The 26,578-nt window shown below is 48.4% G+C and overlaps 2 protein-coding genes across 16 annotated transcripts; one reads left to right on the plus strand and one right to left on the minus strand.

The window, feature by feature from the left end:
- Positions 1-13: 13 nt before the first annotated feature.
- On the minus strand, positions 14-4,102 carry LOC130858208 (mitochondrial chaperone BCS1). Of its 4 annotated transcripts, none has more exons than XM_057744291.1 (8): positions 3,757-4,102; positions 2,144-2,512; positions 1,906-2,045; positions 1,500-1,694; positions 1,162-1,225; positions 773-942; positions 456-573; positions 14-321 (listed from the first exon to the last, which is right to left on the minus strand). In XM_057744291.1, the coding sequence occupies exons 2-8, from the start codon at positions 2,461-2,463 to the stop codon at positions 69-71; spliced, it is 1,260 nt and encodes a 419-aa protein (XP_057600274.1). In that variant the 5' UTR covers positions 2,464-2,512; positions 3,757-4,102; the 3' UTR covers positions 14-68. The 4 variants fall into 4 exon arrangements, with proteins under 4 accessions (XP_057600274.1, XP_057600277.1, XP_057600273.1 ...); XM_057744294.1 differs by having other exon boundaries at positions 3,873-3,931; XM_057744290.1 differs by lacking the exon at positions 3,757-4,102 and adding an exon at positions 3,305-3,745.
- ZNF142 (zinc finger protein 142) lies at positions 3,859-26,556 on the plus strand. Of its 12 annotated transcripts, none has more exons than XM_057744284.1 (10): positions 3,859-4,550; positions 4,734-4,788; positions 6,039-6,352; positions 8,529-9,128; positions 10,232-10,399; positions 11,317-12,141; positions 19,772-19,949; positions 20,687-23,615; positions 24,259-24,364; positions 25,678-26,556. In XM_057744284.1, the coding sequence occupies exons 3-10, from the start codon at positions 6,073-6,075 to the stop codon at positions 26,145-26,147; spliced, it is 5,556 nt and encodes a 1,851-aa protein (XP_057600267.1). In that variant the 5' UTR covers positions 3,859-4,550; positions 4,734-4,788; positions 6,039-6,072; the 3' UTR covers positions 26,148-26,556. The 12 variants fall into 12 exon arrangements, with proteins under 12 accessions (XP_057600267.1, XP_057600268.1, XP_057600263.1 ...); XM_057744285.1 differs by lacking the exon at positions 4,734-4,788 and adding an exon at positions 5,085-5,139; XM_057744280.1 differs by having other exon boundaries at positions 3,859-4,788.
- Positions 26,557-26,578: the final 22 nt, after the last annotated feature.

Below are 26,578 nucleotides of genomic sequence, written 5' to 3' on the forward strand. Positions count from 1 at the left end.
AGAGACCAGAGTAGCTTGGCAGGTGTTTATTGATCCCCTAGAGGAGAGAGCTGGGCACAGCCTGGTTGTCACCTCCTCAGCGACTCTGCATTGTGAATTGCCCCTGCGGGGTCATTTTTATACAGCATGAAGTAGCCCTGTACCTGGGCAGGACTGATCTGAGTTGTAGCTTGAAGGACACGATCTGCAAAGGTCTCGGCCAGGGATGTTGCTTGCCCTGGATAGAACCTCTGGAACATCTGGGTCAGCTGCCAGCGAGAGCAGTGGCCCACGTACTCCTTCATGTCTACTCGCCCAGGACGTATCAGGGCAGGGTCGAGCCTAAGAGGAGAAGGAGCAAAAGCAGAGTCATAAGCAGCAGTGCCACCAGCACCCCCAAAAATGGTCCCTGTGAACCTCCTGAGACGCTGAGGGGGTGGAGTCTTGCCTCACAGTCTGAGTATCTCACGCCTTACCTGTCAACATGGTTGGTGGTCATGAACACAATGCGTGCCTCAGTGGAAGCCACGCCATCCAAGGCATTGAGCAGGCCGCTGAAGGTGAGACGACCTAGACCTTGGTACTTTACTGGGTCTGGAGGAAGGCAGAGATGAAGCATGAGTAATCATAGCCCTACTTAAAATTAGCATTCCTTCTCCCATTTACCATGTCCCCCCCACTTATCAGTGCCTCTTGTGGCCTCTCATTGCTAACCCAGGCATCCTCCATCAGCTTTTTGGGTATGTCCTTTCTTCCACTGTTCCTCCCCCTTCTGTCAACTTCCCTCACTTACTCTCTGCAGCCAGGTCTCGACTGAGAAAGGCAGCATCCACGTCCTCCAGGAGCACCAGGCTCTGCTGCGGGGCTACGCTCAGCAGATGGTTGAGCCGGTCATCAGAGAGGCTGGAGTCTGTGAGACTCAGCAGGCAGATGCTGTGCTGCAGTTCCCCAGCCAGGGCTGTGCTGTGGAGGAGGGATGACAGGTCATTGGCAACCCGAGAACTGGCCCTTGGGCCGAACTGTACTAGTTTTGTTTAAGAGGCCTAACCCTTCCACCAGCCCACGCTACTGTTCCATGTGTCTCGTGTTTATCCCAGTTCCTGTTCCCCGCATTTATTTCCCTTTCCAAGCCCACCAGCCCAGTTTCTCTCCAGTTTGAGGGTTAAGTTTGACTCTACTCACATAAAACTGCTCTTTCCGCAACCAGGGGGCCCATAAAGCAGGTAGCCACGTCTGTAGGGAATGCCTAGGAACAGAGCCAGGAAGATCATCAAAACCGAAAATGAACCACATACCCTGTCCCACGTGTCCACATTCATTCCCAACTCTGCTCCTTGGAGGACTGATGACCTTGACATTGGAAGAAATCATTCCCATAGGCAACTCTTCTTTCCCCTTCATCTATGGAAATTAGGCTAGAGCTTTACATTTGCCTCATCTGGCCACAAAGACCAGCCTGTTCCTTCCTGTTCTAATACCACATCAAAAACAACATGGCCAAGACCCCAGCTGCTTCTCACCTCTGTCAGTGTACCACTTGGGGTTATCGATGAATTCCCGGATGTCTCTGACAATTCGGTCAGCCAGACCCTGTTCTAGAACCACAGAATTCAGCGGCCGACGACGGCGTGGATAGCCAAAGGGGCGCCATTCAGAGCCCACAGCTGTGTACATCACTGTCTTCCCTTCCTCCTGCTGCAAGGCTAGCTCTCGAGCTGGGAGGGGGGAGATGAGACAAAGCCAATAATTCCTCTTTGCCATTCTACTAGGCAGAGCTGTGCCAAAACAGTTTCCCAGCCCCCTGCTCCCATGGGCTCAGATTCTCCTATTCCTCCTCTCCAAATTTTTCTTCCTTTGATGTCAAATACTACATCCCTGCAACCCCTCTCCCCCACCCTTATAATGCCTGTCTATGCCATCCCACACCTTCCTCCAGGATGTTGAAGAAAACCTTTCGGTCAGTGCCCAGAGCCGTGAAGGTGACAGATTCCCAAGGAGTCCCTGTCTGCAGGTCTATCATCTGCATCTCTCGGCTCCGTTCCACCCGGATCCATTTCCCTTGATACCTGAATAAGGATGGTCAAAATGAGGTGAATGAATGGGCCAAATCCATCTCCCCTCCTCCTTTTCTACTCTCAGAGCCTTCTCTGGCTTCCAACCTTACCAGATAAAGTGGTTTCCAGGGCTGGGGACAAATTCAAACTTAGTGGAGATGCGGCCACTCTCATGCTGAAGGTATGAAGTCTCAACACTAAGGTGCTGAGTTCGGGTACTGTGGCGGGTGAGCCAGCTAAGCAACCAGGCATAGCTTCTGTCTCGAGCAGGGACCTCCAGTGTGATCATGTAATGGCGCCGGAATGCCACCAGACCCAGTTGGACTCCCTTCCGGGCCAGGGCCAGGGCTGTGCCCACACCCACCAGCCCAAATCCAGCCCCAAAGTAGGGATTGTCCTTCAGGGCCAGAACAAAGTCTGAGAGGGGCATCTTGAAAGGAAAACACTGAACCTTATAGGCGCCGAGGCATTTTCAAGACCTGGGAGTGGGGAGCAGTGGAGATGGGACAAAAGCACAAAATTAGTTTAGAAAACAGACTCCGAAATTACTCCCCAACCCACCCCCAACCCCCCTGCAGAAGCTGGGAGCAGGAAGAGCTGGTCAGCATTCAATATCAGCTTCAATATCCTCCCTTTGTGGGGTGGGGTTGGTGTTGGAATGCAAGGGATGGGACTCTGGGCCACTTGTCCCATTTCGCCTTTCATTATCCTGTTCATACCTGTTTCCTGCTAGATGACTCTGTCTGGAGATTTTTTAAACCTGAGAGAACAATATAACTGGCTTCACATCAGGATAATGGGTGGACAGAATTTTTGTGGTCCCTGGGACCAGCTGAGATAGAAAGGGGCCCACCGGCCAGAGTTAGCAGGGGATGAAGTAGCTACTGTCTTCTGTCAACCTGTCAGTAACCTCATGCCTTGCTATCATGAGTCCTGTCCTTCAAATATCCTCTACTTTCCTTTTCATGCTAATGTCCCTTTTGGCCCTTTATTACCTCCCACCTAAATTCTCCTCAAAATTAATTTTAGTTCTTGAAGTGGCATCTTAATGGGTCTCCACATCCTGCTTCACCAAACTGCTATACAGGGGTCCAGATCTTTTTTCATAAGGATCTGTTTCAATCCCCTTACTTCCCCTACTTCAACACCTCCAGTGACTGGCTCTCAACAGTCCCTCAATTAGGTAAGAACTCCTCTGCCTTCACAACACGGGACTCACCTACCTTTAATGGCTTAGCTCCTAATACTCTCTGTCGAACAATTATACAAACCTCCTTTTTGCTCAAGCAGTTCTCTTGACTCGGAATGCCCATTTTAATTTATTTCTTCCATTCTCTCCAGCTGAAGTCCCGCCCATCTGCTACTTTCTCCAAGGAGATTTCTTCGAATTCCACCCCCAACAAAATGTGACTGGGCCTGATTCTAGACTGTAAGATCCTGAGGAGTAGGAAGTCAAGTCGTTTCTAGCACACCTCACCCGCCCCTCTGCCACTTTGCTCTATGCCTGACACGCAGTGCAGTGAATTGACAGCAGTGACATCCGCTGAAGCTCAGAATAAGATCCAGAATTCCAAAATTCGTATGCGTGGAAGGCTATAGACAAAGCCCTTCCCGCTCCCGGTCCTTGTCGGACGCCCAGAAGCCCCCTCCCGAACCCCCTCTACACCACAGCTCACGCCTCCAGCGGCATGCTTTGGAGTAATCGGTCACTCCTCCCCCTTACCGCCATTGACTCTCTGGCCTTGCCTCTCGATGGTTTCACCCCCCACCTCCGCTATTCGGGGAAGCACCACTTGGCCCCGCCCCCGAGTTCTTTCATCTACTTCCCGCCACACCCACCAAGAAGGCCATGCCACTCTACTCCACAACTCTCGATGGTACTCTTTGGGCTTCAAGGCCCTGGGAGTGGGGGGTGGGGAACGGTAGACAGAACCATAGAGTACTCCGCCGGCCTCACAGAGGAAGAGAGAGCGGCCTCCATATGCCGGCGGTCCCAGAGGCGTCTGGGCCGGAGGCGGTCGCACAAAGGAAGTCCCGGGAGGCCACTCCAGCTGCTAGCGACCATAGAGATGAGGCTCCCGCCGGCCCAGGGCCGGGAGGTAAGCGAGCGGCGGCTGGATGGGAACTAGTGGGGAGTGCGGGTGGAGAAGGCCGGAGGCAAAAGTTTCTCGAGCCCCAGGATGAGGGCTGGGCCTGGGCGGTGGGAACGCTCGGGAGAAGTGCTGAAGGGAGCACGGCGACAAGTGGGGCCCCGGCGCATCACATCAGCCGCCCCGGTGCCTCGGTGGCGTCACTGCCCAGGACCCCGCGCGGTTACCCTCTCCCTCTCCTTACGACCATAAGCATGACGATGCTCCATCCTAAGCCTTGCAGGTTACAAAACGGCTTTCCCATTTGCCGGCTCTTGTGATTCTCGCTCCCGCCCAATGATGTGGACGCTGTCATCGCCTCCACTTTACAGATAGGAAAGCTGAGGCCCCGAGAAGCGAGGGGACTGTATCTGTTCAAGGCCCCGCGGTGAGTCAGAGCCCACAGGCAAGTGGAAACCGGGTGCCTTGGTCCCCAGACCGGATCTCCTCCTTTCCCCAGGCCTTCTCTCTGTCTTAATTTGTCCTTTCTCTTCCTCAATACCCCTGCTCTGAGGATAAGCTCGTTTCTTCTCTTGTGCACACCTGTGTCCCACCTCACTCCACCTTCCAGCGGCTGAAGGTTCTCAATCTAGATGACCCCGCGTCCTCCTTGGCTCCCCTCTAAGGCAAGTATACCGCCCAAGCTGGAAGATTCCCGAGAACAGCGATAAGTGGAGGCTGCGGTTTCCAGAGAATCCTCTGAGGGCAGAAGTGCACTGCCCTGCCACCTTCTGAATTTCTGTGATCTGAGGCTTTGAGTTGCTGAATTCTCACCTGCAACCTGATTTCCTAGCCCTAGGCCCTTACTCGACCTCCAGGTGACTCAGTTTCATGAAGTGATTGCTATGATTCTTGTTAATTCCTAATTACTTAGCTTAAACTAATAACAGGACATGCAATTTAGTTGACATTCACTTCTCAGTTGTGTTCCAGTGTTCAACATGAGGCCAGAGTCAATGCGTTACAAATTTCTCCAGGTGTGTTACTTTATATGTAAGGCACCACTGGCTTGACATCTTAGTAGAAGCCTGGCTTTGCTGTGATGCATCTCTATGTCTACAGTTCTTCACTAGTATCCCCTTTTTTGTCTGACTTGCATAGACTGTTGTGGTTTGTGTGCAGTGAAGTGATAATGTCAATAAACACCATTCAAAAAGCTCCAAGTCTAGGGAGGGAGACTGATAGGTAAACAACAGTGCAGTGTGACACAATTTCTGACAGAGCTATGTATGAGATGCCATTAGGACCCCAGAGAGAGAAACTTAGATGAACGGTGTCAGGAAGCCATCCTAGTGGAAGTGACATTTGTGCAGCTTCTTAAAGGATAGTTAGGAGTTGGTTAGCCAGACAAAAGATATGGTAAAGGGGAGAAGGCCCATCAAGCTGAGAGAAAGGGGGGTGTGTAAGGATATGGAAGCAGAAGAGAATGTGGTGAGTCTAGGTAATGGAAAATCAATAAGTTGAATCATTGGTTCAGAGATCTTTTGCTGAGAGAGGTGGAAGATGAATCTGGAGAGGTCAGCGGGGGCCAGATCATGAAGGAAGGGCTCTGAGCTAAGGAATAGTGAAATCGTAAAATGTCAAGAGGGGAAGGGACCTCTGAGATCCTTCTGCCCAACCCAATTTTATTGCAGGTAAGAAAACTGAGACCCAGATTGCTTCGTGATTTGACCAATATCACTTAGCTCCAAGAAACAGTCTTTAATGTAAACGTTGTCATAAAAAGGAAATTTCTAGGTTAAGTAAGGTATGGCATGCTGCCATGCAAGGAAATGCCTAATTGGGCAGTCACTGGGCTGTGCACCCACACCAACTGGGAAGAAAGTGAGAGATCTAATTTCATGTTGTTTGGTTTTTCTTCTGGTTGGTTTATCAGCACATAAGAGGCCACAGCACACAAGTTGGTGGTGATGACAGACCCGGTATTGGACTCACAGCCAGCTAACAGCACTGGGGAGATGGATGGACTGTGCCCTGAGCTATTGCTGATCCCCCCACCTCTCTCTAACCGTGGAATCCTAGAGCCCGTCCAGAACCCCTGTCCTTCTGGGAACCCTCCACCTTTGCCTGGTGACCCAGGCTGCCTGCTGGTAGAAGCCACAGCAACTGAAGAGGACACAGGAAACATGGAGATCATTGTGGAAGCAGTAGCTGGAAACCTATCCCCAGGTGCTCCTGGAGAGACCCCAGGTACCAATATGGTTGCTAGCAGGCCAGTGGGGCAAGCAGCCCTGAGTTCTTGCCTGTACTATTTTTGATCCTTGTATATAAGTATGATGAAGACACAAGGTAGCATCCTATTTTTATACTTAGAGATGTTGTAATTTGATTTGCAGTTGGTGAATGTTGATTGAAGGCTGGCAAGGTGGTGCACAACTTGTACCAAGCTCTTGGCAGTCTATCCCTGCGAGGGCTTCACGTCTGCTAGGCGGTAATCCAGAAGGGAAGACCTTTCTGACACCTCTGCCCAAACCTTATTCCTATAGTCCTCAGGGGTTCTTTTCTCCGTGTTGACCCTCCCACCCAGGGACTGTGGCCAGGGATTAGGCAAAAGGCCCAGCCTCTCTCCACCACTCAGGGCTTGGCAGGGCTTCCTAGAGGTAGTCTGGTGTTTCCCTGCTGTATTTTCTTGTGGATAACATACTTAACTCACCCAAGGCATGCTCTTAAGAGTGGGAGTTGAACAATTTATGTTTATATTAGAAGAAAGATTCTCCCCTTTATTTCTTCCCACATCTACAACTTCTTATTTTTAGGTAACTTCCCTGTTTTTTAACTGTCATCTTCCAGCTACAGTTGTACCAGTTTTCCTTGGCAGTGTACAAAGAATACTGGGAAAGATTAGCTAGTTTGATCATATAATGTTTCTAAACTTTGATATGGTGAAAGAAATAATAAATAAATTAAGAAGGAACCTAGAAAAACATTTGCATTATACAAAACATTTGCAATATTTAAGGAGGAGTTAATATCTTTAAAATTCAAAGAGCTTCACAATAAGAAAAAGAAACAGTATTTTTTTTAAAAAAGGGGAAAAAGAAATCTACATGTACTTCACTAAAGAGGAAATAAAAATAGTCAATAAGGATGCTGACCCTCACTAACACACAAATTCCAATTAAAAGTAACAATAAGATGCCATTTTTGTTTCTCAACTTTGGCAGAAAGTAAGCATTTTTATAAAACTAACATTGGTGAGGCTGTGGGGAAACAGTGTTTTATAGTTTATGGAGAGTATAAATTAGGGTAATCTATCAACAGTCAATCTATCCATGTAACAAACTGTAAAATATGTGTACTCTGACCCAGTAATTCTACTTCTAGGGATCTGTTCTATAAAACAAGTTACACATATGCACAAGGATACAGGAGTAAGGAGGTGTAGGGCTGCTTTATTTGTAATGGTTAGAAACAACCTAGATATCCATCAGTAAGAGCAAACTTTCATTTTGAGTTATCCGTGCTGTGAAGTACCATGAACTGGACAAAAAACTATGAGGTAGATCTAAGTGTACTACTTATAGATAAAAATATCTTTGGTATATAGTGAATGGGGAAAGAAACAAACAAACAAAAAAACAAATTGCAAAAAAATGACCCCAGAAGGCCTTGAAAGGATATAGACCAAATTATGTGTGTGAGGGTGGGAGGTGGTTATTATTTATATAGTTCTGTTGTTGCATTGAATTTTTATTTAAACAAAAGATAAGAATAATAATGAAGTGAAAAAGGACCACCAGAATACATGTAGGACAGACATGGGCTCCACCATGAACAAGCATGGTGGCTTTAACCTTGCAGAATTCCAGGTCCCTCTTATAGGGCAGTTTGAGGACCAAGCAAAACTGTTTGCTAAACCTTGCTTTGTCGAGGTCCTGCCTGCTGCTTAAGAAATGGCAGCAATTATTATGAATGTAATTTGGATGTCCTCCATTTTATGAATTACTGTGCCTTTGAAAATCTCTTCACAGAGTGTAAAAATAACACTGTCATATATATTGCAGATATTATCCCCAGATTGTCATTTTCTTCTTTTGGAAGTTTCTGATTTTTATTTTGGCAAAATACATCACATTTTCTTAATGCTTTCTGGATTTGGTTAATGCTTGTTACATTCACTTCACAGATATTTATGAAGTAGCTATTTTGTGCTAAGTATTGTGCAAGATACTGGGAATCCAAACACATGTGCAAGATAGACCCTCTTTGACCTTAGGGGGCTTATAATCCAGGTGTAGAATCAGACTTAAGTTCATCTCCATGCCGTGAATATTAAGATTCACCTACATTTTCTACTGGTGACTAACTCCTCTGAGTCTTGTTCCATCTGATTCTGTGCCTTTCTCTGTTGATCCTCTGCCTGCAGGTGTCCTGGTAAAGGTGGTGGAGGTGTACTTCTGTGCGCGCTGTGAGCAGAGCTTCGCAGAGCCCACTCTGCTGGCCCTGCACCAGTGCACTGAGACCCTTATCCAGCCTGTGCAGGGCCTCGCGAGCCCCCCCTGCTCTGTAGAGCTGCCCCCCAGCAGCCTTACTCTCCCTGGCCCTCTGCAGGGCCAGAGCCCCCCAGATAGCCTCCTGCCATGCCCTGTGTGTAGACAGGAGTTTGCCCAACCCCAGGCCCTGAAGAGCCACTTCAAGATTCACCGGGGCACTCCCGACACCTTCTCCTGCCCAGAGTCTGGCTGTGTGTTCTCCACTCAAGATCGCAAGGGTCTACAGCACCACCTGAGGCAGACCCACAGAGCACTTCCTGTGCCCTGTTCTTTCCGGGGCTGCCCCCTGCTTTTTGGGAGCCAGCAGGGCATGGAGCTGCACCGGCAGGCCCATTACCCTTTCCACTGCAACCACTGCAGCTTCGTGAGCTCCAACGTCAAACTCTTCCGGCAGCATCAGCGGAGTCATGGGGCCGGGACACAGGGAGAACTGTCTGCTGTTCAGGGTCTTCCATCTCAGGAGCTACTGCCAGGTATGAGGCCAAGGGCCCAGCAGTACCCTGCCTGGAAGGCAGCTGCAGCTGCAGTTGGTCTGCAGGAGAGGCAGTTGTTACTAATGTCATAAACGTATGCATGAATTTAAGAGAATCTGGAGTAGTGGCTCAGGAGGACAGGATTACTGGCTGATGTGGGGAGGCATCTAGACACTCTAGACCAGGCGGATATATGGGACAGAGAGGAAGTCTTTGTCCATGACAATTAATGAAGCTTGGTTTAGGCTACACTGTGGCCTTGAAGTTACTTAACCAGTGTCTCCTCTGATCCATTTCAGAACTTTCTGAGGGCAGAAGCTAAACTGCCCATCAGTGGCTGTAGCCACTGGTAGAATGCCTGTAGACTCCCTGTTAGAGCAAGTGGGATTGGGCAGGAGAAGCTGGGGTTATTTTTAAAAGAAACCTTCAAGGGAGGTGGTGCTTCAATGATTCTTATTCCTCTTGGTCTCAAAAAGAGTGTGGGATGCGTAGAGGAGCAGGAGGAAATAGAGAAACCAGGCCAGGAGAGGCCAGGGTTCTGATGAGAGAAGTTGGCTCGCTAAGACTGAGTTGTGCCCTGGTACACAGAGAATATTCCTCTTTCCTGGGAAAAAGTCATACATCTTTGCCTTACTGTGGCAGCTGCCTCTATTGAGAGAAGGAATGGATTTGAGAGCGTGGGGTGTGATGCTGAATTGCTGAGTTGAGTTTCTCAGTAGAAATTTAGAGGTCAGGGTTGTTCAGGTGCACTAAGCCACCAACCATTAGCTCTGGGGACCTGAGCCAGGGAAGTACAGTCTAGTCTGCCCTTTCTCTACCTTTCTGTCCCCTCCCCCTACTCCAGTGACCTCAAAGCTCTGCCTTCAAGGAGTCTGAGGTTGGTATTATCTGAGATTTGATTTACTTTAGCCTGTAGCATCATTGACAGCTTAGCTCCTGGTCTTCTTATCCCTGTCTTGAGTGGGAGCGAATTTATATATTTAGAACCCAGGATTCCCTTATGCTCAGTGGTGGGAGGTGGTTCTCCCGGCCAGTAAGAGGAGAAGTACAAGCACTCAGCACTGCATTGGCTCCTCTAGTCATCAAGTTCTGTGCATCTGCAGCTCCCAAACTGTCCCCAGGAGAGGGAGAGCCTTCAGAGGAAGCAGGAGCATCCTTGCCTGGGCAGGAGTCAGCTGAAGAGGAGGACATAGAGGATGAAGAGGAGAGTGGCAGCCAGAAGAACTCCCAGAAAGCCCTGGAGAAAGGCCAGGGGGCTCTGCAGTTGGAGGGTAATGATGTGGTAGGGCTTGAACCTCTCACTGGTGGGGAGGAACAGACTGGGGGGCTTGGCGTTGAGGCTCTGGGGTTTGGTTTTCTGAGTTTTGGTTCAGATCCTTCCTTTCCTAACATTCCAGTTCAACATGTCTAGTGGGAAAGGGATAAATGGGCGCAGACGCTGGTGACACAGGGTAAGAGTAAATAGAGTTTGCTCTTGGGGCTGGTTTTCTTCAGGCAGAAAGCTCTTTTGCGGGGAGGGAGAGAGTGATAGTTACAGCATGAGGATGCCAGAGGTTTTTGACTGGCAGCCTGTCTTGTCTGACATTGAGCCCCCTAAGATTGTTTTCTGAATCCTTGCTTCCCAGTTTTTCATCTGAGTAGAATAACACTTGAAACCCATCCCACAGGGAGCATATCTACCATCAGGTGATCAGGAAGGATCTGATTATGTTTATTACCAGCTCTCTATGACCCCAGTGTTCAGAAGTAGGAGTACATTACCTTCTCTTCCCTCTGCTCACTCCCTGTGGGGTTCTTTTCCTTCCAATCGATCCTACTGATTCTTCTGCCTGCGCCCATAGTAAAGGGCGGAAGAGCAAGAGTGTTCCATCTGGATTGTTCTTTTGAGCTTTTCAAGATAAAGGCTCAGGAATAGTGTGTGGTTGGGTGAAGCACTTCCTACATGCCACAGCAAGGTCTGAGAAGTTCTTGTGATTTTATTTCTCTAAATACTTGAACATCTTGTCTCTTCTTTGAGACTACAAAGTTTGAGATGCTATTGTTTGGTTTCCTAGAGAGAATGGAGCAAGGCCAGGTATGCATGCATGTTTTGTCTCGGCAAATTGTGGTTCTCCCATTATCTGGCCAGTCCCTGAGCTATCGAAGAATCTCACTCTCAACCCTCTCTGCCTGCCTTTCCCTCTCCCAGGGGCTGTGGCTTCTGGCACTGAGTCCCTCTTCAAGACCCACATGTGTCCAGAATGCAAGCGCTGCTTCAAGAAGCGCACCCACCTGGTAGAGCACCTACATCTCCACTTCCCAGACCCCAGTCTGCAGTGCCCCAACTGCCAAAAGTTCTTCACCAGTAAGAGCAAGCTCAAGACCCACCTGCTGCGGGAGTTGGGCCAGAAGGCCCACCGCTGCCCACTGTGCCACTACAGTGCAGTGGAGAGGAATGCCCTCAACCGCCACATGGCCAGCATGCACGAGGATATTTCCAACTTCTACTCAGATACCTATGCCTGTCCTGTCTGCCGGGAGGAGTTCCGCCTCAGCCAGGCCCTTAAGGAGCACCTCAAGAGCCACACTGCGGCAGCTACGGCCGAGCCGCTGCCCCTTCGCTGCTTTCAGGAGGGCTGCAGCTACACGGCCCCCGACCGCAAGGCCTTCGTAAAGCACCTGAAGGAGACCCATGGGGTGCGGGCCGTGGAGTGCCGCCATCACTCGTGTCCCATGCTCTTCTCCACGGCAGAAGCCATGGAGGCCCACCACAAGAGCCACTATGCCTTCCATTGCCCCCACTGTGACTTCGCCTGCTCCAACAAGCACCTGTTCCGCAAGCACAAGAAGCAGGGCCACCCTGGCAGTGAAGAGCTGCGCTGCACCTTCTGCCCCTTTGCCACCTTCAACCCTGTGGCCTACCAGGACCACGTGGGCAAGATGCACGCTCATGAGAAGATCCACCAGTGCCCTGAGTGCAGCTTTGCCACTGCCCACAAGAGGGTGCTTATCCGCCACATGCTGCTGCACACCGGTGAGCTGCCTTCCATCCTTGCAAGCGTCTGACAGTGGTGATGATGGTCATGATGCTGGCAAATGGGGGCTTTTCCTGTGTGCCAGACACACGGAGGGCTTTGCGTACATTGCATAGGACTCATTTGACCTAGGATTCCTAGAGGTAAGACTAGTATGTGCAGTTTACAGGGGGGCCTTAAGTTGAGTGTCACTCAGCTAGTAAAGTGGTCAGGCTAGGATTTGAATCCAGGCACTCTGACCCAGAGCCTGTGCTGTTGTGCCTCACTTTTTTTTTTTTTTTTTTTTTTAATATTTATTTATTTATTTATTCAGCCAGCTCGCTGCACCGGATCTTTTAGTTGTGGCATGCAGGATCCAGTTCCCTGACCAGGGATCAAACCCGGGCCCCCTGCATTGGGAGCACGGAGTCTGAAACACTGGACCACCAGGGAAGTCCCATGCTTCACCTTTAAAGGCCTGTCAGGTTCTGCCCACCCCTAGTCAGGCATGGATGGGTCAACACCCAGCCTGTTAAAGCAAAGAAACCCAGACCAGGAGAGACACCTTCCTTTGCAATTCAAGTTTTGTGATGTGCTGTGAGAGATGGGGGTGAGGGAACTGAGCCATCCATGTACATTATGGCCTTGACCGCCATGACACTGAAACATGATCATGTCTGGTGACCTGAAAGTTGCAGGTTTTTCAACTCAGACTTTTGATCGGTTACCAACATTACTGATGCTTTGAGTAAAAACCAAACCAGGCTTCTTGCTATAGCATCTTCCCATTTATGATCTCTGTGTAAGCATTGGTGGATTGACAAGACATTAAAAAATCTCATCAAAGATTCTTTAGTTTGGGAGGACAGTTTTTAGGCAGCTTGTGGCAAAGCCATTGTTCTCATAAAGCAGTTCATTTCTATACAGGCTTTAGTCACAAAATCTCATTTTTCTATGAGTCCTTTCTTTTTTTTTTTTTTTTTTTTTTTAATTTATTTATTTATTTTTTTGGGGGGTACACCAGGTTCAATCATCCGTTTTTATACACATATCCCCATCTTCCCTCCCTTCCTTGACGCCCCCCCCCCCAAGCCCCCCCCACCCTCCCCGCCCCAGTCCTCAAAGGCATCTTCCATCCTCGAGTTGGACTCCCTTTGTTATACAACAACTTCCCACTGACTATTTTACAGTTGGTAGTATATATATGTCTGTGTTACTCTCTCGCTTCATCTCAGTTTCCCCTTCACCCCCCGCCCCCTCCCATACCTCGAGTTCTCCAGTCCATTCTCTGTATCTGCATCCTTGTTCTGGTCACTGAGTCCAACAGTACCATTTTTAGATTCCGTATATGTGAGTTAGCATACAATATTTGTCCTTCTCTTTCTGACTTACTTCACTCTGTATGACAGACTGTAGTTCTATCCACCTCATTACATATAGCTCCATCTCATCCCTTTTTATAGCTGAGTAATATTCCATTGTGTATATATGCCACATCTTCTGTATCCATTCATTTGTTGATGGGCATTTAGGTTGCTTCCATGTCCTGGCTATTGTAAATAGTGCTGCAATAAACATTATGGTACAAGTTTCTTTTGGGATTATGGTTTTCTTTGGGTATATGCCCAGGAGTGGGATGACTGGATCATATGGTAGTTCTATTTGTAATTTTTTAAGGAACCTCCAAATTGTTTTCCATAGTGGCTGTACCAATTTACAGTCCCACCAACAGTGCACAGTGCAGGAGAGTTCCTTTTTCTCCACACCCTCTCCAACATTTGTTGTTTCCAGACTTTGTGATGATGGCCATTCTGACTGGTGTGAGGTGATACCTCATTGTGGCTTTGACTTGCATTTCTCTGATGATTAGTGATGTGGAGCATCTTTTCATGTGTTTGTTGGCCATCTGTATGTCTTCTTTGGAGAAATGTCTATTTAGGTCTTCTGCCCATTTGTGGATTGGGTTATTTGCTTTTTTGGTATTAAGCTTCATGAGCTGCTTGTATATTTTGGAGGTTAATCCTTTGTCCGTTGTTTCATAGGCAATTATTTTTTCCCACTCTGAGGGTTGCCTTTTAGTCTTGTTTATGGTTTCTTTTGCTGTGCAAAAGCTTTTAAGTTTCATGAGGTCCCATTCATTTATTCTTGATTTTATTTCCATGATTCTAGGAGGTGGGTCAAAAAGGATCTTGCTTTGATGGATGTCATATAGTGTTCTGCCTATGTTTTCCTCTAGGAGTTTGATAGTGTCTGGCCTTACATGTAGGTCTTTAATCCATTTGGAGTTTACTTTTGTGTATGGTGTTAGGAAGTGTTCTAATTTCATTCTTTTGCATGTTGCTGCCCAGTTCTCCCAGCACCACTTATGGAAGAGGCTGTCTTTTTTCCATTGTATACTCGTGCCTCCTTTGTCAAAGATAAGGTGCCCATATGTGTTTGGGCTTACTTCTGAGTTCTCTATTCTATTCCATTGATCTTCCTTTCTATTTTTGTGCCAGTACCATACTGTCTTGATCACTATGGCCTTGTAGTATAGTTTGAAGTCAGGAAGCCTGATTCCACCAACTCCATTTTTCCTTCTCAAGATTGCTTTTGCTATTCGGGGTCTTTTGCGTTTCCATACAAATCGTAAGATTTCTTGCTCTAGTTCTGTGAAAAATGCCATTGGTAATTTGATCGGGATTGCATTGAATCTGTAAATTGCTTTGGGTAGTACAGACATTTTCACGATGTTGATTCTTCCAATCCAGGAACATGGTATGTCCCTCCATCTGTTTGTGTCGTCTTTGATTTCTTTCATCAATGTCTTAAAGTTTTCTGCATACAGATCTTTTGCCTCCTTAGGCAGGTTTATTCCTAGGTATTTTATTCTTTTGGTTGCAATGGTGAATGGGAGAGTTTCCTTAATTTCTCTTTCTGCTCTTCCGTTGTTAGTGTATAGGAATGCAAGAGATTTCTGTGCATTAATTTTGTATCCTGCTACTTTACTAAACTCATCAATTAGTGCCAGCAGTTTTCTGGTAGAGTCTTTAGGGTTTTCTATATATAATATCATGTCTTCTGCAAAGAGTGACAGTTTTACTTCTTCTTTTCCAATTTGGATTCCTTTTATTTCTTTTTCTTCTCTGATTGCTGTGGCTAAAACTTCCAAAACTATGTTGAATAATAGTGGTGAGAGTGGACACCCTTGTCTTGTTCCTGTTTTTAGGGGGAATTCTTCCAGTTTTTCTCCATTGAGAACAATGTTGGCTTTTGGTTTTGCATATATGGCTTTTATTATGTTGAGGTAATTTCCTTCCATGCCCATTTTCTGGAGAGCTTTTATCATAAATGGATGTTGAACTTTGTCAAAAGCTTTTTCTGCATCTATTGAAATGATCATATGGTTTTTATCCTTCAATTTGTTGATATGATGTATCACATTGATTGATTTGCGTATATTGAAGAATCCTTGCATCCCAGGGATAAACCCCACTTGATCATGATGTATGATTTTTTTAATGCGCTGTTGCAGTCTGTTAGCTAGTATTTTGTTGAGGATTTTTGCATCTATATTCATCAGTGATATTGGTCTATAGTTTTCTTTTTTTGTGACATCTTTGCCTGGTTTTGGTATCAGGGTGATGGTAGCCTCGTAGAATGAGTTTGGGAGTGCTCCGCCTTCTGCAATATTTTGGAAGAGTTTGAGAAGGATAGGTGTTAACTCTTCTCGAAATGTTTGATAGAATTCGCCTGTGAACCCATCTGGTCCTGGGCTTTTGTGTGTTGGGAGATTTTTAATCACTGCCTCAATTTCCGTACTTGTGATTGGTCTGTTCATGGTTTCTATTTCTTCCTGGTTCAGTCTTGGAAGATTGTATTTTTCTAAGAATGTATCCATTTCTTCCAGGTTATCCAATTGATTGGCATATAGTTGCTTGTAGTAGTCTCTCATGATCTTTTGTATTTCTGAGGTGTCCGTTGTGACTTCTCCTTTTTCATTTCTAATTCTGTTGATTTGCATCTTCTCCCTTTTTTTCTTGATGAGTCTGGCTAATGGTTTATCAATTTTGTTAATCTTCTCAAAAAACCAGCTTTTAGTTTTATTTATTTTTCTTATGGTTTCTTTCCTTTCTTTTTCATTTATTTCTGCTCTGATCTTTATGATTTCTTTTCTTCTGCTCACTTTAGGGTTTCTTTGTTCTTCTTTCTCTAGTTGTTTTAGGTGTAAGGTTAGGTTGTTTATTCGATCATTCTTTTGTTTCTTAAGGTAGGACTGTATTGCTATAAACTTCCCCCTTAGAACTGCTTTTGCTGCATCCTATAGGTTTTGGGTTGTTGTGTTTTCGTTGTCATTTGTTTCTAGATATTTTTTGATTTCCTCTTTGATTTCTTTAGTGATTCCTTGGTTGTTTAAGAGTGAATTGTTTAGCCTCCATGTGTTTGTCTTTTTTGCAGTTTTTTTCCTGTAATTGATATCTAGTCTCATGGCGTTGTGGTCTGAGAAGATGCTTGATATGATTTCAATTTTCTTGAATTTGCTGAGGTTTGATTTGTGACCCAAGATGTGATCTATCCTGGAAAATGTTCCGTGTGCACTTGAGAAGAACGTGTATTCTGTCGTTTTTGGATGGAATGTCCTATAAATATCAATTAAGTCGAGATGGTCTAATGTGTCATTTAAAGCTTGTGTGTCTTTATTTATTTTCTGTTTGGATGATCTGTCCATTGATGTAAGTGGGGTGTTCAAGTCTCCCACTATTATTGTGTTCCTGTCGATGTCCCCTTTTATAGCTGTTAGCATTTGCCTTATGTATTGAGGTGCTCCTATATTGGGGGCATAGATATTTACCATTGTGATATGTTCTTCTTGGATGGATCCCTTGATCATTATGTAGTGTCCTTCCTTGTCTCTTTTAATAGTCTTTACTTTCAAGTCTAATTTGTCTGATATGAGTATTGCTACTCCAGCTTTCTTTTGACTTCCATTTGCATGGAATATCTTTTTCCATCCCTTTACTTTCAGTCTATATGTATCCCTTGGTCTGAAGTGGGTTTCTTGTAGGCAGCATATAGAAGGGTCTTGTTTTTGTATCCATTCAGCCAGTCTGTGTCTTTTGGTTGGAGCATTTAATCCATTTACATTTAAGGTGATTATTGACATGTGTGTTCCAATTATCATTTTCTTAATTGTTTTGAGTTTGTATTTGTAGGTGTTTTCCTTTTCTTGTGTTTCCTACTTAGAGAAGTTCCTTTAGCACTTGTTGTAAGGCTGGTTTGGTGGTGCTGAATTCTCTTAACTTTTGCTTGTCTGGAAAGCTTTTGATTTCTCCCTCAAATCTGAATGAGATTCTTGCTGGGTAGAGTATTCTTGGCTGTAGGTTTCTCTCTTTCAGGACTTTCAGGATATCCTGCCATTCCCTTCTGGCCTGCAGAGTTTCTGTGGAAAGGTCAGCTGTTATCCTGATGGGTTTTCCCTTATATGTTGTTTGTTGCTTTTCTCTTGCTGCTTTTAATATTTTTTCTTTGTGTTTAGTTGTCATTAGTTTGATTAATATGTGTCTCGGTGTATTTCTCCTTGGGTTTATTCTGTATGGGACTCTCTGTGCTTCTTGGACTTGGTTAATTATTTCCTTTCCCATGTTGGGGAAGTTTTCCACTATAACCTCTTCAAATATTTTCTCAGACCCTTTCTTGTTTTCTTCTTCTTCTGGGATGCCTATAATTGGAATGTTGGTACGCTTAATGTTATCAGTGAGGTCTCTGAGACTGTCTTCTAATCTTTTTATTATTTTTTCTTTTTCCTGCTCTGTGGCAGTTATTTCCCCCATTCTATCTTCCAACTCACTTATTCGTTCTTCTGCCTCAGTCATTCTGCTGGTTATAGCATCTAGAGTATTTTTAATTTCAGTTATTTTGTTATCCATTGCTGTTTGTTTTTCTGAGTTCTTATGAACTGTTTCTTGTACTTTCTCTATTTTGTTATCGAGATTTTGTATCATTTTTACTATCATTACTCTAAATTCCTTTTCAGGCATTTTTCCTATTTCCTCCTCATTTATTTGGTCTTGTGGGTTTTTTTCTTGCTCCTTTGCCTGCATGGTGTTTCTTTGTTTCCTCATGGTTGTCCAAACTTTTGGGGTTGCTTGTCCTTGGGTTTTTTTGCGTTATTCTGTGACCAGCAGAGGTTCCTTTATTGTTCGTCTGTAAGCGTCGGTGTGTGGGGAGGGAGAGGGTACAACAGTGGCTCCTTCTCCTGGGAGGGAGTGAGCAGTGGCGCACTGATGTCTCAGTCAGGCTTGGAGGTGCCTGTTGCAGAGGGCGCCGGTGGCTCAGGCGTAAACAGAAAGTCTCTATGAGTCCTTTCTTAGAACTTTACGTCTATACAATCATACTTTCCTTTTATTGCACTTCACTTTATTGTTCTTAGCAGATATTGTGTATTTTTATACATTGAAGGTTTTTGGCAACTGCATTTTCAGGTGATAGCATGTTTTAGTAATAACGTATTTTTTAATTAAGGTATGTACATTATTTTGTTAGAATGTTATTGCATACTTAATAGACTGCAGTGCAATGTGTGAACTTAACTTTTACATGTACTGGGAAACCAAAAAATTTGTGTGACTCACTTTGTTGCAATGTTTGCTTTATTGTGGTCTGGAACTGAATCCGCAGTCTCTCTGAGGTATGCTTGTGTAGTGCTTTATAGTTTACGGAGTGTTTTTATATATATTATCTCATTTAATCCATAATAACAATCTTGTAAGGAAGGCAGGTAAAGATGAGAAACCCTGAACATTTAAATGGCCTGTTCCAGGATCACACAGCTGGTATCGGAACCAGAGCCAGAACACGTTGCTTGCCTTTCACCATAAGGAGAGGGGCTGGGTGGGTGGGCAGGGATAACAGGGAATGGTCCTGAAGGAACATGGCCCCAGCCTCACCTCTTCGTGCTAAGGTCTTGACCAACTTACAGGGACAGCTCGTCCTCATGTCCTTTAATCTTCATGTCAACCATGTAAGTGCAGTATTTTTGTTGTCCCCTTTTTGGAGACTAGGAAACTGAGACTTAGGTTAAATGAACTGCCCAAGGCCACACAGTAGTCAACTGGGATTCGAACCACTGCCTGATAGCTCTATGGTTTCTCTGTGCCTTAGCTTCTTCCTCTGTAAAAAGGGGTAATAAAGCGCTGTTGTGAGGATTCAGTAAGAGGAGGCATTTTTATAAAGTGCTCAGAAAGGTGCCTGGCACGTAGTGAGCCCAGTATAAATGTCAGCTGTTAATATCTTTATTACCTTGTTGGACTCCAGAGTCAGAGTTGTTAACCACTATGTTGTATTACTGCCTAATTTTTTCTCCTCCTCTTCCACAAAACTGAAACGAATTAGGCTAAGTGGAGCATTTGGCCATTAGTGCCTATAAGCTGTATAACAAATCCAGAATGGCCTTTGAAAAGCTGGGTCTTCACTTTCCCCCAGTCTTCCTTGGTGTCGGGGTGGTGGAGTGGTCGTCTGAGAGGGCCATGAGGCAGCACTGACTCTTGTGAACAGCACCTCAGCTTCCTCTCCTGCCGGGCATCAGGGTGAACCTGCTGGGGAGGACAGTCTGTCGCTCACTCCATCCGTGTCTGACCTGTGTTCTCTCCCCGCTCACCGCCACCCCCACAGGCGAGAAGCCGCACAAGTGTGAGCTCTGCAACTTCACGTGCCGAGACGTGAGCTACCTGTCCAAGCACATGCTGACCCACTCCAACACCAAGGATTACATGTGCACTGAGTGTGGCTACGTCACCAAGTGGAAGCACTACCTCAGCGTGCACATGCGGAAACACGCGGGCGACCTCAGGTATGAGCATACGGTGCCTCCCTCCCTAACCCCGTGACCTGGAGCTAAGCTAGCCGCCTCTCAAAGTCAGCTTCCGGCCCCATCTCTCTTCTGGCCCTGGAGAGACTCCTCACGCCCCTCTGCTCCTGTCATCTTGGCTCCACTGCCTCTAGCTGGCCTCTGCCTATGGCCCAGTCTACACGATGAGAGCTCTTTAGGCTCAGGGAAGGGGGTGTAGACCCAGAGTGGAGGCCCAGAGACTAAGGTGTCATTTGAGTTCTGAGTCCACTTCTGGGCGAAGTAGATGAGCTACGCTTGTGGCCCCAATCGTGGCCACATCTAAATCCAGGCAAGTTCCCCTCTGACCTGTGGGCACAGCTGGCTGGGGGGTTCCCCGTAGCTTTCCTGCCTCCGTGGGAGAGTGGGAACTAGGCACAGAAACCTGCCCTGTGGGGCGGTAGCCATGTCAGCTCCTCAGAATTCCACAGAGGTTTGCTGATTCATGCTATCTTCCCTTTAGGAAGCAGGGTAGAGTAGGTAGGGATTAGAACCCAAGTCCTGAAGCTAGACCGTCTCTGCCCTTCATTTCCTTTGTAACTAGAGGCAAGTTACTAACTTCCGTGCCTTAGTCTCCTCACTGAGACGGTGATGCATGTACAACACTGAGTGTAGAGCTTGGCCCACGGGAGGTATTTGTACATTGACTGGTAGTTGCTGTGATTCATTTATAATTGTGATTTCTTTTCCCTCCTCACCAGATACCAGTGCAACCAGTGCTCCTATCGCTGCCACCGGGCTGACCAGCTGAGCAGCCACAAGCTGCGGCACCAGGGCAAGTCCCTGATGTGTGAGGTGTGCGCCTTCGCTTGCAAGCGGAAGTACGAGCTGCAGAAGCACATGGCTTCCCAGCACCACCCCAGCACGCCGGCCCCACTCTACCCCTGCCGCTACTGCAGCTACCAGAGCCGCCACAAGCAGGCCCTGCTGAGCCACGAGAACTGCAAGCACACCCGCCTCCGAGAGTTCCGCTGTGCCCTCTGCGACTACCGTACCTTCAGCAACACCACCCTCTTCTTCCACAAGCGCAAAGCCCATGGCTATGTGCCCGGGGACCAGGTCTGGCAGCTCCGCTGTGCCAGCCAGGAGCCAGAGGGGGCCAGGCAGTGCCCAACACCCCCTCCGGACTCAGAGCCCTCAAGTCAGCTGTCTGCCCAGCCTGAGGGGCTGGACCACGACCCGGGAACTGTGGTGGACCCCAGCTTGGATCAGGCCCTGCCAGAGACCAGCGAGGAGGACAGTGCTGGGAAACAGGAGGGCAGTGAGGTTCCCCAGGGGGATGACCTGGTTGGCAGCCCCATTCCGGCGGAGGTTGATGAGGGTGGCTGCACCCTACACCTAGAGGCCCTGGGAGTGGAGCTGGAACCTGTGGCCGAGCCGCCCCTTGAGGAGATCACCGAAACAGCTCCTGTGGAGTTCCGGCCCCTGGATCCCTCAGGACCTCTGAGACTGGAAGGGCCAGATGGAACTTTGACAGAGCTGTCTACCTTTGAAGGTGCTGGAACTTCTGGCTTGGGTGCTGAAGAGCCCATTCTGGAAAAGCCAGCCTCTGAGCCCCGTATAAATGCCACTTCCTCAGAGGAGCCCCCTAACAGCTGGGTGGGAACCTTCAAGGCAAATCCACCCACTGAGACAGCACCCCTGCCCCAGTTTCCTGAATCAGAGTCATTACTCAAAGCCCTAAGGAGGCAGGACAAAGAACAGGCAGAGGCGCTGGTGCTGGAGGGGCGGGTTCAGATGGTAGTGATACAGGGCGAGGGGCGGGCTTTCCGCTGCCCACACTGCCCTTTCATCACCCGCCGGGAGAAGGCCCTGAATCTGCACTCCAGGACTGGGTGCCAGGGCCGCCGAGAGCCCCTACTCTGCCCTGAGTGTGGAGCCAGCTTCAAGCAACAGCGTGGCCTCAGCACCCACCTGCTGAAGAAGTGCCCTGTTCTACTCAGAAAGAACAAGGGTTTGCCCAGACCAGGTTCACCCATCCCTATGCATCCTCAGCCCCCAGGCTCCCTGACCTCAGAGGATGCAGAAGGTGGGAAGCCCCCTCCTGCACCATTAGAAGTAGAGATCGTGCTCCCAAAAGATGCTCCTTCCGCGCTTCCTAGGGAGCCAGAAAAGATAGAGGAGCCTCTTGCCACTCTCTGTGGCTCTGCAGTCCCTCCTGCAGGAGACTCCTCACCCACAGAGGCCCCTGAGAAGTTCCACTTTGAGCAGGGCAAGTTCCATTGCAACTCATGCATGTTCCTTTGCTCTCGGCTCTCCTCCATTACCTCTCACGTGGCAGAAGGCTGCAGGGGTGGACGTGGTGGGGGAGGAAAGCAAGGGGCCTCCCAGACCCAGCCTGTTGTGTCGCCGCTAAATAGCGGGGACTCTGGTCCCCTTAGCAATGGGAGTACAGAGCGCAGCCCTGGTGATGGGGATGCAGCTCTGGTTCCAAAGCAGAAGGGGGCTCGCTTCTCCTGCCCCACGTGTCCCTTTAGCTGCCAGCAGGAACGGGCCCTGAGGACTCACCAGACCCGGGGCTGCCCCCTTGAGCAGTCTGGAGAGCTGCACTGTGACCTCTGCCCATTCACGGCTCCTGCTGCTGCTGCCCTGAGGCTCCACCAGAAGCGGAGGCACCATGCCGCAGCCCCAGCCCGCAGCCCCCGGCCCCCTCTTCAGTGTGCGGACTGTGGCTTCACCTGTAAACAGAGCCGGTGCCTACAGCAGCACCGGCGGCTGAAGCATGAGGGGGTGAAGCCACATCAGTGTCCTTTCTGTGACTTTTCCACCACTAGACGGTATCGGTTGGAGGCTCACCAGTCCCGACACACAGGTGTTGGCCGCATCCCCTGCAGCTCCTGTCCCCAGACGTTTGGTACCAACTCAAAACTGCGCTTGCACCGGCTGAGGGTACACGACAAAACACCCACCCACTTCTGTCCACTCTGTGACTATAGTGGCTACCTTCGCCACGACATCACTCGCCACGTCAACAGCTGCCATCAGGGCACCCCAGCCTTTGCCTGCCCCCAGTGTGAGGCCCAGTTCAGCTCCGAGACAGCACTCAAGCAGCATGCCCTGCGCCGGCATCCCGAGCCTACGCCTGCTGTCCCTGGCTCTCCCGCAGAAGCCGTCGAAGGCCCCCTGCACTGCTCCCGCTGTGGACTGCTGTGCCCCAGCCCTGCCAGCCTGCGAGGGCACACTCGGAAACAGCACCCACGGCTCGAGTGTGGGGCCTGTCAGGAGGCCTTCCCCAGCCGGCCGGCACTGGACGAGCACCGGAGGCAGCAGCATTTCAGCCACCGCTGCCAGCTCTGTGACTTCGCTGCCCGGGAGCGGGTGGGCCTGGTCAAGCACTACCTGGAACAGCATGAGGAGACTTCAGCAGCAGCAGCAACCTCAGCTGGGGATGGCGATGCTGGCCAGCCCCCTCTGCGCTGCCCCTTTTGTGACTTTGCGTGCCGCCATCAACTGGTGCTGGACCACCACGTGAAAGGGCACGGGGGCACCCGGCTCTACAAGTGCACTGACTGTGCTTACAGCACCAAGAACCGGCAGAAGATCACGTGGCACAGCCGCATCCACACTGGGGAAAAGCCCTACCGCTGTCACCTCTGTCCCTATGCCTGTGCTGACCCCTCTCGCCTCAAGGTAAGGTCAGGGGCTGGGAGGTCTGGGAATGGAAGAAGGAATGTAGGCTGTGGAGTTAAACTACCTGGCTTCTCTCATCCTGACTCTTCCAACTATTAGCTCTGTGACTTTGGTCAAGTCCCTTAACTTCTCCAAGCTTCAGATTCCTTATCTGTGGAAAGGGGATAATACTTCATAGGGTTGTTACAAAGATAAAATTCCATAACACATGCTCGGCATGTGGTAAAGGCATGTAATATGTTGTAGATAATCTAGATGATAACAGCCAACATTTATTGAGCACTTACATTGTATGTCGGACACTAATTTTAATCCTTTCAAAAATATGAGATATAGTTACTTTTACTTTTTCCCATTTTCCAAATTAATAAACTGAGAATTAGGGGTTAGGTTGCCCAAAGACACAGCTAATAAGTGGTGGAGCTGACGTGGAGCAGACCTGGGGTGGGCCGAATGGGTTAGGGTGGTGTCAGAGTGACTGGCTTAGAGACCTGCTTGACAGTGGGGGAGAATGGGTAGGGTCAGTGCAGGTGACAGGATTATCTGCCAGCAGTTTCTCTTCCTGCTTGCCCTATTTCCACATCCAGTGAGTACCAAAGGGTGCACATTTTCTGGGTGTACTCTCTGCTCTTCCCTCCTCCAGTACCATATGCGGATTCACAAGGAGGAACGGAAGTATCTGTGCCCTGACTGTGGCTACAAGTGCAAGTGGGTCAACCAGCTCAAGTACCACATGACCAAGCACACAGGTGAGTCTGCGTGGTTTTGACAGGCCCGAGGGGGTCCCCTGTGCCCTGGTGCACCCAGCCTCACTGAGGTGGTGTGTGTCCTTACTCAGATTTGGAGCACCCATCAGTGTTCACATCAAGAGTAGTGGGTAGACTGAAAAGCCAGCGTAGCTTCCCCGCCCACTGAGAGTCCATCAGAAGCAGGAGAGAGGTGAACTTGAGAGTCTGGGCATGTGACGTTGCAAAACCTCCCCAGGGGATTATGGCACAAGGTCACCCACCTCAAACCCCCAACTCAAACATGAGTGACTGAGCAGGTCTACCTGGTCCCTACAGAGGCGGGATGGAACTGTCCTGAGTGAGGAGGAGAAAGTAGAGGGTTCACCGGTTTTGTCTTTTTTTTTCTCCTGGGTACAGAGTGCATGAACCACAGGTTCTCAGAGAAGGGTTAATGGTGGTGTGCCCGTGATTGTTGCACATCCCGCCCCCCACCCCATGTAAAGGAATTAACCAGGTGCATTTCAAGGCCTTCTGCCTCCATGAATGCCACTTCTTTCGCCTCTACCCCTTCTCTCATAAGCATTTTCTTTTATTTCTTGAGCTGAAGAAGAAGTTGTATTTAAATGGATTTCCAATTCCAGGAGTAGTCCATGATGAAAAGGGGGTTGGCATTCCCCATGCAGAAACCCTGTCTTTTTTTTTTTTTTTTTTCAGATTTTTAAAATTTTATTTATATGTAGCACACTAAGGTGTTAAAGGTTTTTAATTGGCTATTGATTTGGACTTCATGAAAAAGATTGTGTGCACATATTCAGAAAATTAAAAGGCAAGAGTGTGTGGTGTGTTTGTGTTTTAATTTATACATGGCCAAAATTTTAAACAGTAAAAAAGAATGTCAAATCAAAAGTGAATTGTTTTCCAGCTTCCTAAGAAAGACCCATTCTCTGAAAGTTTGATTAGCCTCATTTTATAGTACCAGAGAGGGTAAGCGGTTAGCTTAGAGTCACACAGCTAGACCGAAGGTACTAAAGCCCCACTCTGACTACAGGTGCAGCCTCTGGAAACCCTGTCATATTTGAATATTTATTGCTGTCAGTTGTCTACTTAGGGGTCCAGTTAGCTACCAGCATCCGTTGAGCACCCACTGCACACAAGGCGCTATGCTGGGAATAGGACGCACCAATGTCAGACAGGATTGGAACATTCCAAAGACATGGTCCTTAGGTTGCTGCTTGTGTTCCTGATGTCCCAGGAACAGTGACTCTTCTGGTCCACCGATCCTTGTTCCACCTTCTTCGTAGTGATCTGCTCCCCGTCCTTGCCCTGTCCTACAGGACTGAAGCCATACCAGTGTCCCGAGTGTGAGTACTGCACCAACCGGGCTGATGCACTGCGAGTGCACCAGGAGACACGGCACCGGGAAGCACGGGCCTTCATGTGTGAGCAGTGCGGCAAGGCCTTCAAGACACGCTTCCTGCTGCGCACCCACCTCCGCAAGCACAGTGAGGCCAAGCCCTACGTGTGCAACGTGTGCCACCGTGCTTTCCGCTGGGCCGCCGGCCTGCGCCATCACGCCCTCACCCACACCGACCGTCACCCCTTCTTCTGCCGCCTCTGCAGCTACAAGGCCAAGCAGAAATTCCAGGTGGTCAAGCACGTGCGTCGGCACCACCCTGACCAGGCTGACCCAAACCAAGGAGTGGGCAAAGACCCCACCACCCCCACGGTGCACCTACATGACGTGCAGTTGGAGGATCCCAGCCCTCCTGCTCCCACTGCTCCCCCCACTGGACCTGAGGGCTGAGAGCCTCCCCCACCTCCCAGACAAGAAAAGGGCATGGGCCCAGGTGTGCCGTCTGGAACCAGAGCCAGCCTGAGGAGCTCAAGGCCGGAGGAAAGGCTTGGCTTCAGGGTGTCAGAGAGGCTGGAACCCTCCTGGGACTCTGGCTGAGGTACTTGGAAGTTGATATAGAAGAGAGACCTGGACCACAAGTTGATTTCTGTTGAGGCACACTGTATTTTGAACCCATGAGTGCCTAGTTTCTTCACCATCATGCCACCAAAGTCCCTGGCTATAAGATCGTGGTTTACCCATTTCATCTTCTCTCCTTCTTACTATTTCAAGTCTTGTTTTCTTCCAGTATCCTCAAAACAGTTGTATCTAACTGCATGTGCTGTTGTGCCCACTGCTCTATAAAGCATGGTTAAATGACTAGTAGCTTATGTAGAGTCGTC

The sequence above is a fragment of the Hippopotamus amphibius genome, chromosome 8, assembly GCF_030028045.1.
Source record: "Hippopotamus amphibius kiboko isolate mHipAmp2 chromosome 8, mHipAmp2.hap2, whole genome shotgun sequence".
Lineage (NCBI taxonomy): Eukaryota > Metazoa > Chordata > Mammalia > Artiodactyla > Hippopotamidae > Hippopotamus > Hippopotamus amphibius.